Source organism: Manacus vitellinus, unplaced genomic scaffold (assembly GCF_001715985.3).
Source record: "Manacus vitellinus isolate BGI_N305 unplaced genomic scaffold, ASM171598v3 scaffold_53_pilon, whole genome shotgun sequence".
Taxonomy (NCBI): Eukaryota; Metazoa; Chordata; class Aves; order Passeriformes; family Pipridae; genus Manacus; species Manacus vitellinus.
Genome location: NW_021940637.1, coordinates 2,319,584 through 2,331,690, shown reverse-complemented (window position 1 = coordinate 2,331,690; position 12,107 = coordinate 2,319,584). Strand labels below are relative to the sequence as shown.

General features: G+C 41.5%; 1 protein-coding gene across 2 annotated transcripts in view; it reads left to right on the top strand.

Moving 5' to 3' along the window:
• TLN2 (talin 2) overlaps positions 1–12,107 on the top strand; it is a 152,756-nt gene that overhangs the window by 91,132 nt on the left and 49,517 nt on the right. For both annotated transcript variants that reach the window (XM_018081477.2, XM_018081478.2), the window contains 7 exons: positions 131–233; positions 1,872–2,080; positions 2,870–2,989; positions 3,989–4,186; positions 6,229–6,368; positions 8,740–8,833; positions 11,575–11,664. In XM_018081477.2, the coding sequence (XP_017936966.1) occupies positions 131–233; positions 1,872–2,080; positions 2,870–2,989; positions 3,989–4,186; positions 6,229–6,368; positions 8,740–8,833; positions 11,575–11,664 (954 nt within the window). The remainder of the gene's footprint in view (positions 1–130; positions 234–1,871; positions 2,081–2,869; positions 2,990–3,988; positions 4,187–6,228; positions 6,369–8,739; positions 8,834–11,574; positions 11,665–12,107) is intronic.

Genomic DNA, 12,107 nt, shown 5'->3' with positions numbered 1-12,107 from the left:
TTTCAGAGAAACTATGTATGTGTTCAGTAGCTGAGGTAGAAGTTGAGGATTTTGGGGAATGAGGAATTTTAAAAAACAAGTGTGTTGAGCTTAAAACTCAAAGAATTTTGTCCTTTGCAATTTTTCACAGCTTGAGAAATGCACTCAGGACTTGGGAAGCACATCCAAGGCAGTTGGATCCTCAATGGCCCAGTTGTTAACCTGTGCTGCTCAGGGCAATGAGCACTACACAGGTAGTGTTTTATTCATAATATCTCTGTGATGCCTCTGCTTTCCATTAAATATTTGATAAAAGGTTTTCTTATCACGAGCTGCTTAAATCTAGGAATTACTCAATTTATTTTTTTTAATGCTGGTGGCATTAAATTGTGGCAAGTTACTAAGAATTGCTGGTGTGATTCATGTGCTTTGTAAAAGAACAGTGATGCAATCTGCTCTGTGTCTCTAATCAGCACAGATTGGGACATCTGTTGTTTTGGTAAATATGTGCCACTGAAACTCTGTGAAGGGCAGAACTCACATGTGTTGCAGTGTAAAGGTCAGTGCCACTGGAGATGTTGCTCTGTCCTTTCAGGAAGTTTAAAGGGTCCTTTGGGTATGTTTTGAAGCAACAGGATGCAAACACAGTTGGGATAGCTTGGTGATGTTCAGAACTGCCCCTCTTACTGGGTGTTCCCAGTTTCCATGTATAATGTAGCTGGTCTCTGATTCATGGATCACTTTTGCATAGTTTGAGGTAAAGCCAACAGGGAATGTGGGCACATGGATTCTGCAGTTTGGTTTTCACCTGTCCTTTTTAGAAACCAAAAGCACTTAAAAAGAAAAACACTCCTGCAGGAGGGACAAAAGTTTGTTCTTAGATGTTAAAATGTTCTGTGTCCTTATATCTGTAAGAAATGAAAACTGTTGATACAAATGCTACTGTAAGGTTTTATTTTTTTTTTTTTGCTAATATTACTGATTAAATGCATTGTGGCAATTACCACCTCACTGGATATAATTACATCAGGGCTCCATAACTTCTAGTTGCTTCCATCTGAAGCAGATGTAATTGCATTAAGATGGCTCATGATTCTGTCACACAGTTCTGTAGAAGTTAGCACAGGGTATCTGGCAGAGGAGTTCAGATGTATCAGTACAACTGATAATGAATAGTTGAATCTAGTAGATCTCTTATCATCAAGTTGTAGGAAACACTACAAAGCAATGAGTTCCTTTTCAAAAATTTCAAAACTAGAAGAATGAGACCATTCTTAGTGCTGGAGTTGATGGATATCCTTCAATGTTGGCCTAACACACCACAGAAGCTAATTTCGTGACATCCTTTCTGTGACTTCATGCAGTTATTTTTTTATGCTTGTATTCACAGTGATGTAAAGTTATATCAAGTTGTACCATTGCAAATAATCTCTTTTTTAATTGCTTGAACTTAAACTATTGTCGTGTTTATTCTCTAAAAAATCCAAAACTGGATTTTCAAAAAGGGGCAGAGATGCTGTGGCTCTGAACTTGTGTGCACCATTCTTGCAGACAATCACTCTCCCCCACAGCTTGGAGTGGGAGTTTTTCCTCACCTACATGTTATAGATTTTCTTCTTTTTCAGTGCTTAGCTAAGGTTTAATCACTGGTATGGAGCTGTGCCCACAACATGGTCTTTGGTCTTTGATATTTATTTTATGGCTTTGCTGCAGGCATTTCTCTAAGCAGATGCTGCTGTGTATTTCAAATGTGTTCATGTCTGAAGATTTTCTTTCAAATTGCATTTGCAATGTTATTTTGCAATGGGATCACTGCCTGCAAATTCATGCCATAAAATACAAGGATTATCTTTAAAGGTACTAATGGAATCCTTGGTGAAATCTCAACACAGGAGTTGCTGCCAGAGAAACTGCTCAGGCTTTGAAGACTTTGGCTCAGGCAGCACGAGGGGTTGCAGCTTCGACTACTGACCCTGTGGCAGCACATGCAATGCTGGATTCAGCAAGGGATGTCATGGAAGGCTCTGCTATGCTGATCCAGGAGGCCAAGCAGGCCCTGGCTGCCCCGGGGGATGCAGACAGTCAGCAGAGATTAGCCCAGGTGAGTTCCAACTGGAGCAGCTCCGTGAATTGTCACCCAGCGAATTTGCTGTGAATGCAGCATTAAATAAGGGAGAGAACAACAGGAAATCAGGCTGCAAGGAATGTCAACTTTCTGTTCCTTTCAGCTCTCAGACAGTGTGTGTGTTAAACAATGGAGATGGTCTGAAGTGTGGTATTTTAGTCATCTTTTAGAAAAATAAGCAAAGATGCAGCTAAATGCTTTTACTCACAACATATGTGAGCAGACTGCTTGACTGCAAAAATTAACAGCCATTAAACTGATCATTATCAAGTAAAGGATCTATATGCATGTTACATTCAAAAAGTGAGTGCGTGTTTCCTACAGATGTGGCACCACTCCTTTTGAAGGCATTAGGGAGTGCCAGGTTCTTTTTTTATTGATCTGAAAAGTTCTATAGTTGGCCTGCATTGTAAATAATTTCTCATTAAGAGACTTCTGTTTTAATTGGGACTTTGTAAAAAGAAGCAGGCTGAGAATTTCTGTAATTAGCAGTTCCCTATAGGGAACTTCAGGGGCATTCCCTTACCTGCCTTTATCCCAGATGCCAGGAGCAGTTGAGGAGCTGCCCTGCCAACATTATCTTATCAAATGGGTGAGCATAGATAACAATTACTGCAGGACTACAGGTCAGCAAACCAAGGAAGTCACAAGCCCCAAAAATGGTCTTGTGAGAGTCCAAACACGTAGGAATTGCTGGCTGTGGAATAGAGGCTGTGCCTCCTATCAGTGACCTCTTAATTGGGAATGTGTTTACTTGTGTTGTAGGTGGCAAAAGCAGTGTCTCACTCCTTGAATAACTGTGTGAACTGCCTGCCTGGACAAAAGGATGTGGATGTGGCCTTAAAGAGTATTGGGGAGTCCAGCAAGAAGCTCCTTGTGGATTCGGTGAGATGCTTTTAACATGGAAATGAATTTCAGAGAACTGAAGAGCAGATCTGGGTTCCTCATGTGTCAAATCACTATTTAGTAAATGTGCCTTAAGTGTGCTTCTTGTAAGCTCTGTTTAAGTTTATGCACCTTTAAGCAGCTGCTCCTTTGACTGAAATGTTCTGGTTTTATGGGAAAGGTGAAATGTGTCTGTGACTTGTGAAGGCAATACTGAAATTGTTGCCAGAGATCAGTACTAGGATTTTTTTTGAAAATGCCAGCTGTGACTTAACATTTTGAAGGATATGAAAAGTAGAAAATTATAGTCCCTCTCCTACCTAGAAGTGATCAGTTCAGTTGAAGGAGCATTGTGATCTGTCAAGAAGTGTTTGGTCATTTTGTGCAAGACTAGAATTGTTATATTTGTGTTTTACTGCATCTGTGTCAAAAAAACCCCCTTTTTGCACTGGTAATTTGCCAGAAGGTTATATGATTTGAACAGCCTTTTTTTTTTTTTTTTTTTTACTCCTAACAGTGACCTTGCAATCCTGTGAATGAAGGAGAAATTGTATTTTGATATATTTGTACAATGCCTTTTGGTAAAACCAGGGTTTTTTTACCAAACCTGGTTTATTAAAGAGGGTTCAGAGTCATTCTGAAGAGCTGCCAATACTTGTGTGGTATTGTGAAAATCCTGTTGATGGAAGTGAATGATGACTTGGAGACCAAAATTCTCCAGTTTTAGCCACTGAGTTCATCACTTTGAATTTCGTAGTTGAACTATAACATAGCCATTGTTGTCTCTGTCCCTTGAAAGTCTTACAGACTTGTCTGTCCCTTGAGAGAAGCACCAGGACTAAAGTTGTTGGACAGCAGCAGCAGTTCAGTGTCAGGGTTCAGTTGCAGCTTGTATATAAAGCTCCCTTCTCCGTTGCATTTTGTGTTCTTAATCTGTGTTGAACTTCACAGCCATGAAGACCTGACAGACACTAAACCACACAACTCGGTCTCTTACAGCTCCCTCCAAGTTCCAAGTCATTTCAGGAAGCTCAGAGTGAGCTGAACCAGGCAGCAGCAGACCTCAATCAGTCAGCAGGAGAAGTTGTCCATGCCACACGGGGCCAAAGTGGGGAACTGGCTGCAGCCTCTGGAAAATTCAGTGATGATTTTGATGAGTTTCTTGATGCTGGTATTGAAATGGCTGGCCAAGCACAAGTAAGTTCTTGACCGTGCTACTTGTGCTACTGGAGACCAAGGGTTATCTTGGGCACAGCAACTTGCAGTGCAGTGTATTTATTGGTCATGTAGCAGCACAGCCTGCTGGTGTGAGCCTGTCCTGATATGACAGGAGATGTTTGTTAGGAAGCAGTCATCCCTGACTGGGAAGTGAACTCAGCATTTGTGTTTTCCCCAGGATATTGGTGTTTGTTCCTGTGTCCAGTCAGAAATATGACTTTGTACTCCTGTCTAGTTTGGGCAGGTAACTAACTTGAGCTGTACTATCTGAAGGTACAAAGGTGTGCTGAACCTCTCCAAGCTTATGGAAGGGGTTGCTTCTCTTCTGGAACATAATTTATGTGAACACTGTTCAAAATTTGTTTAAAATCTTTGCTACTTTTGAAATGCTTTAAGTAGAGGGAGGAGAAGATACACTGATATCCCTCTGGGGTGCTGTGGGCCTGCTACAGAGTGGAGCAAACATTTAAAGAGGGCCATGGCTCTGACAGCAAGCACTTGGTCTTGTGTTCAGTGATTTAAAATCTGGCAGATTCTATTCTGATGAACTCAGTGACAGTCAGGAATGTTGCCATGTTGCCCAGAGTGTTCCTGGTAGTCTGGGTGCTTCATTTTATCTTACTGGGTATAGTTGGGCTGAATTACACTAACTGGTCATTTGACAATGGTTTAGCACAACAAATGTCAGCAAATAAAAAAGGATCCCATATCAGGAGAGATAGGAGGACTTGCAGAAAAAAGGATGTGCAGACAGTTTTGCCCGAGTCAGTAGAAGGACCTTGCAAACATAGGAAATGATTGCCAAAGGAAAACTGGTCTGGGGTGTGTCAGTCTTTTGAGGTCATTTGTGAAGTGTCTCGAGAGCAGATGCTTTGTGGATAGAGCTCAGTAGAGAGGTCAGACACTGACTGCTGGTTATTCTCCATCAGAACTTAATCATTTGGGTTCCAGATCTGTGAAGTGAGTTAGGATCCAAATCCAGCTGCTGCTCTGAGACTGAGCAGGAGTCGGGTACCTGCCTGTCCCTTTAGCTGTGGACCTCACTGACTGTTAGAATGTTTTGTCTGAGGCAATTCAGTGATGGCAAAGGTAAAAATGATGCTCTAAATGGCTGCTTGAAATGAGAATTCCAACTGCTGGTGACCCTGTGGCCCTTGGGAATTTGCTTATCCTGCTGCCATAGAGGATGATAACCATCTTAGTTATTGATGGGTGATCTCTCAAAAGAGAATGCCTTGTGCCTGTGTCTAGTTATTTGGCCTGAAGAGATGCCATAGCAGTATTTTGGATGCCTAGTAAAATGTAGGGTTAGGGAGGAAGCAGAATGTAGTAAATATAAAGTAAAAGGTATTCACATCAGCTGAGTAATATGCAACATCTTTACATAAAACCCTGAAGAGACTGTTAGAAAGAATGGATTCACTTCTAGTGATTACTGACAGAAGAGTCTAATCACAGCTGTTTGCTGTGAAAGTGCAGTACTTCTCTGCATATTTCCCTTTTCAAGCAAAAGCTTAAAATAAGTAATAGAACATCCTAGTCAGCATGTTGACCGAAGTGGGCTTGTAGAAACTTGTTTTCTTGGGATAGAGGACTTCCTGGAGAGATATTTTTGTGAGAGTAATCCCAGTTAGTTGCTGGAGAGCCTGTGAGGGACACAGAGGATGCTGGAACACAGAGTGTACTCTGCCTGAATAATGTGCAGCAGTTGTGCCAGGCAGAGACACACGAGAGTCCCGACAACAAAAGCATTGTCCAACAAGTAGTAAAGTTTCTCCATTGCTCATTTTGAATACAGCCATTGTTAGAAACCAGGCTATTTGTTATATGGGTTTGTTTCTCTGTGATGTGAGTGAAGCTGGAGGCACCTGTTGGGGTGAACAGAGGCTTTGGTCCATCCCCTTCTCTGGACTCATGTGTGCCAGTGGTTTCAGGTGGATGAACAAACTGGGTTTCCAAATATGGTTTTAGCACATTGTTGCAATTTCTGCACTTAATGTTATGCTGCTGTGGCTTTCCAGACTAAAGAGGACCAGATTCAAGTCATAGGTAACCTCAAGAGCATCTCTATGGCTTCCAGCAAGCTGTTACTGGCTGCCAAGTCTCTCTCTGTTGATCCTGGAGCTCCTAATGCCAAGAACCTCTTGGCAGCAGCAGCAAGGTAAGGATGTGTTGCTTTCTTTAGGTTTTCCTGAGGTATTTGCTTTTCTCTGTGATATTTATATTGTGCTTAAATATTCTTCTGCTCTTGACAGTTGACTGAGTGGCTGGACCTGCAGTCCTATTTAAATGAAAGTTGCTTATGTTGGAGTAGTTCCTTCAGTGGCATAACTTGTTACCCTCAGTGGAAATAAGAACCAGCAGTTGAAGATTTGGCCTGGTTTTTGAAAGCAACCGGTGTATTTTCCCTACTGTTTTTTCCCCATCTGTGTTCTGATAAGGCAGTAGCTAACAGAAAGCCTCTCAATCCCTGAAACAAAAGAAATTGAATAATATTCTTTTATAGAACATGCTTAAAAATCATGTTGAAGCTACCTATCACTAACAGTGTGCACGTGTGCATGAACAGGAATGCTTGAAAGGGTTAGATGCTACATTTATTTGATTTATTTGGTGCAGGATACCCTTACTTTAAGGATTATAAATCCACTCTTTTGGTAAAGGATCTCCTAAAGAATTTATGCTACTTTAGTTTGTCATATTTGTTTGTCAGTTTTTTGGTTGGTTGGTTGGTTGTTGGGGTTTTTTTTAAGTAAAAATTCTGACATCCACCTTGTCTCCCTGGAAATAAATAGCATCTAGGAAAATTGTAGATAATCAAAGACAGGCTGCTTCAAAGGGAAGGAGCTGCATGAGCTCTTGTTACTGCCACAGATTTCTGCCTTAGGCTGGAACATTCCTGCTTGGAGTGTAGAGGAAGTTAAGGGAAACCCAGGTGGTTGTTGGTTCCTGCCAGGCTGGAGTTCCCTCTGGAAGCAAGTGCTAGAACAAGGCAGATGAGCCATGCAGAGCCTGTAGATGCTCTGTGTGTCCACATGTACCTGTGTGCATAAGGCTTTTCATACATCAGGTAACCCTGTGGAGTAAATATTGCACCAATTCTCAGTTTAGGATGCTAAGGAGACACTGTATTTCCCCTCTCAGATCCTCTGGGGCAGCTTGTGACAAGCTTGCCAGGGCTCTTTTTTCTTTCCCTGCTATGATATGGTCAGGGTCAAATATTTTTGCTTTCTCTTTCCTCATGAAAAATGAAAAAAGAGGCTCAGCTTCCTTATTATAAGATGGCCTCTCATTTTTCTCTTATCATCTGTGGTACTGTGATTAATCTTCTTGGGGTTTTTGGGGGTTTGGTTTTTTTTCTCTCCCCCCTTTGCTCCAGCTGTAATAGACACTCAAACTTTTTCTGTAGCTTTGTCTTCCTAGTGAAGGAGTTTTTCTTGGCTTCCTCTGACAGTCTCACTGTCCTGGAATTTAACATAAATATAATATATGTAATAAGCACATCCTGTTTCCTTCTGTAGCCATCCATCTAGGTAATCATGCTATCAATATGTTATCAAGTGCCTGTTTCTGAAAGGGAAAATAATGCAAATGCCATTCGGTTTTCAAGGCCAGAGGAAAACATATTCTCCATGCACTCCAATTTCACTCATTTTCCCTTCTTCTAGAAGCTGCTTTCCTGGGTTGTTGGTTGTGAGTCCAAAATGAATGCAGTCATAATGAATTTTGCTTATTATCAGAGCATTCATCAGGAAGACCAATAGTGACTGTTTTGTGTGTCAGCCTGTGTTCAAGAGGTGTGAACTCCCATGGAAACGTAATTCTTCTGCACACCTTGTTCTCTGTGAATATAAACCTAAGGGAGAATGTCAATTATTAGCTAAAGAGAAAAAAAAACCAATTTGGTAACAGAGCATAGAAATATATAACAGGATTATGTGTGTGTAATACAGTGTGCCAGACAAGACACAAGACACTTGAGACAAAACCCAGACTATCTACAAAAGGAAACAATACAAAAAGCATCTGTAGCTTCCCGTTTCTGTAGAAAAATGCTGTCAAATTTGGTGCAGTTTCTGAAATAGAACTGAAATGAAACATAGCTCATTCCTGAAGCTCTGTGTAGCTGCACAACAGGCTAAAAACATCCAGCAAATCCATGTGGAGACCTGAGAAAAACCACAACACTGTATTGCAGCCTTTGGGATCTTCAGGAAGGAGAAGTTATGCACTAGGAAAATCCTACTTTTGATGAAGTAGTTCTTTTAAGCTGTTAGTTACCAGCTAATTTAATGGTCTGGTAAAAAGGTGTGGTGAGAGAAAAATAACGTTTTTGTTCCTGTGAAGCTTGTTAAAGAAGAGGTCTCTAGCTGAGCTCTATAACATACAGTTAAGCCCCAAACACTGAAAAGATGTAGTAAAAGACCCCAGTTTTATGTCTTTATGCAGTATGCAGTTAATGATACAAAAGTTTTACTAAGAGGAATAGTTTAACTCTAAAATACGCCTTTTTTCCCTTCTCATCTCCCCAGAGCTGTGACTGAGAGTATAAACCAGCTCATCACACTGTGCACCCAGCAGGCTCCCGGGCAGAAGGAATGTGACAATGCACTCAGAGAACTGGAGGTATTACTATATTTCAGAAGTTCTTGTGAATAAAAATGGGCCCCAAGGGTTTGTTTCCCTTGTGTTCTTTGTCTGATCCACTGCTGTCACTGTCTTTTCCCTTGCTGTCTGTGGCAGGGGTTTAATTGCATACGAGGTAAGAGCAGAACCTGTGTGAGCATCTTGTAGTTTTGGCCAGAATGGAATTTGCTGCTCTGTCCCCATCTCCTCTTTCCTGCCCTCCAAAGGCACAATTTAGTCCTTATTATTCACACCTGCTGTGACTTAAGGAAGGATCATGACGAGATGGACATTTCCAGCACCAGCAGAGCACTGGAAGGAGCTGCAGTGTCTCGGTTTTTCCACTTACAGGATGTTGGTACTGACATCCCACTTGAGGCTGATGTTTTCTTACCCTCTTTTACCTTGACATTTCTTAGTGTAGATTTTTGATGCCTCGTTTCTGCCTTGTCACAGCCAAACTGATGCCACGTGTGTGTCAATACAGGCTCTCACAAGGGATGTTCTTGTTCATGAGTGAAAGGTTTCACTGGCTAAATAGTGGGTCAGCTGAAAGACCTAATTCCAAGGTTTTGCACTGATCCCAGACACAGCTGTTTACAGTAGTAGAAAATAAGATCTTTTTATTTAAATGAAATGTTTGATGTGTGCTGTCAAAGTCAGAACATCAAGGAATGACTGGCCTGTGTAGAGAGCATAAAACACCATTAAGCTTTTTACTTCTGGCCCTTAGTGTCAAAAGGATGCAAAGGTCATTGCAATGCATTCCAGGATATTGTGAATTTTCTTAATATCTGAGTCCATGGTTATCATCCCAAAATGTTGGTAGAGTTCCCCTAGGAGCTGCTTTGTACTTCTGAATTCTCAGCTTCTTATGCTTGGAAGTGTTCTCTCCTTGGTCAGAAGGAGAGTTCAAACTATAGAAATAGGAAACAGGAAATTGGGCCATAATGTAAAGGAGCAGGCAGAGGGAATGAAGTTTCTCAGGACTTCCTGAAAGACTAATGGGGAGAGATCTGCAAAACAGCAGGGATGTGACAGGTGAGGATTTCCAGCTAATGAGCCACAGAAAACTGAGAGCTTGGAGGAGAAATGCAGGGCAGAACAGGCTCAAAAAGCCCTTGCAGAGGGTTCTGTGCCAATAGGACACAATTGCATGTGCTGGCATGGACTGGGAGCAGAGCCTGCAAAGGGCAGAAGGGAGATCTGTAGCATCTTGAACTTCAGGAAACAGTAGCCAGAGAGGGACAGTTAGTGAAAAATCCTGTTTGTATGGAATTAGATTAATTTCTGGAAAAGGAGAAACCCAGGCAAAATCACACAGTCCTGAAATCTGACTGGAGACTCACATCAAAGTGACCTGAGGAACCTATCAAATTTTAGGAGAAGTCTTAACTTTCAATTTCTCTTTGCAATGATTAGACTCTTACCTCTTCCCTTCATTTCCCCACTTCATTGCCTACTATTCCTAGTCTTCCCAAGGCTTCTTAAGTACTGCAAATCATTGTTTCTGTAGAAAGAGTGTGTCTCAGCTTGGATTTGATACTGTTGGAATGCTCTGTAGTCTTCTCTGGAGACTGGAAAACTGTGTTTAGAGAGGACCTTACTGTCTGACCTCCAGTGAGGTGATTAAACTTGCCCCAAATTTCAGCTGAAAAGAGTAACACAAATGTGTGTCAGTGGGAAGTTTGTGCTGGCTTGTATTTTGCTGCTCTGTTTCCTTGTGTTCTCAGGGCCTCTGTCTCAGAGACCTTGTTTGCTTTTCAAATTGTTATTTAATAGACCACAACAGTGAAGAGTTGCTGCAGTGTCTGTGAGACCTGAGAGACAGGAGAGGCCCCTGGAAATGGTTTTCTGGATACCACTTCTTCACATCACATTTTTCTCTATTTTAATTGCTGTAAGACTTTTATAAAGCAATAGTTGAGCTGTTAAAAACACTGCAGGTGTATCTTAATGTGTTACAAGAAGAGCCCAAGTGTTTAAAATCATGCCTTGATTTCCTTTAAGTGGAAAGCAAATGTCAGCTACAGCTGTTAGGACCTTTCTATACTTAACTGATTTTACTTTTACTGGCAAGATTAAGTCTTTTCTGCCTGATATTTTGCAGAAAAACAGTGTTCCTCCAAACTTGAAAAAAGGCTTACTGCAGGTATTTTTATGAATAAAAGAATTAGTCTCCTGCATTTTTTCAGCTTTTTACAAGCTTTGTTACCTAACTGCTTTCATTCAGTGAATATGTGACTCGGGTCACATTGTTATTTCCAGGACTCAGAGTCACCTCAGAAAAAGGAATTAAACCCAACTAGTCAATGTAGTTTTCTGACAGAGGGAGGAGCCATTCTGGGGGGTGTGCACTTAGTTTGGTAGCCCTTTGTGTTTCTAGACAGTGCTCAACAAATGGCAGCTGTTTTTCCTACCACTATTTTAATTCCATTTATGAAATTTAAAGTAGTGCTGAAAACATGCATTAGACTGGTGCCAACTGACAGAAAACCAGATTGCCTTGTGTCAGCTGAGCATCTCTGGCTGACCATAGGTCACTCATCACAAACCACAGTAGCCTGTGTTACCAGCAGATCCACTGGTGCACCAGTGTGTGGTGACACTGTGGAAGGGTAGGATTGTACAGATGTGTGAGACTACACTGCTATGAGCAGGACAGGTGTGGTGGTCTGTGTTCTTCCCAGCTCAGTGTTTCAGGCCCTGTCAATAATCAGAGGTTTTTTTGTTAACTTCAGACAGTTAAGGGGATGCTGGACAACCCCAATGAGCCTGTGAGTGATCTCTCCTATTTTGATTGTATTGAGGGCGTCATGGAAAACTCAAAGGTAAGTTCTTTTTTCCCCACTTCTGTGCCAATTGTAAAGCCTGTTTGAGTTTTCAGAAGTTTCCACATGCATATCAAATATGTTGGAGATGCAGTCAGTGCTGCATTCCTTGATAACCTCAGCCTGAGATAGGTCTCTGAGAGGTCATTTCAGTTTTTGGTCACTTAGAAGGCATGTCACCTCAGTAAGACATTTTTAATTAAGTGACTGTTGTGCAGTGCTGTTCAAGTTTCTCCTCTCTCCCTTCCTCTCCTGTGCATTAGACAGCACATCATACTTTGGTGACATATTTTGACTGCAGCTATGAGAGAATGGCCCAAAGTATGAATGGGAGGCTTGGCAATGAAATACCATTGTATCATTCTGTGCACAACAGCTCAGAGAAATGTCTGAGCAGCCCAGACACTCCAGCACATCTGAGAATCTGTGTGAAGTCTCTGAAG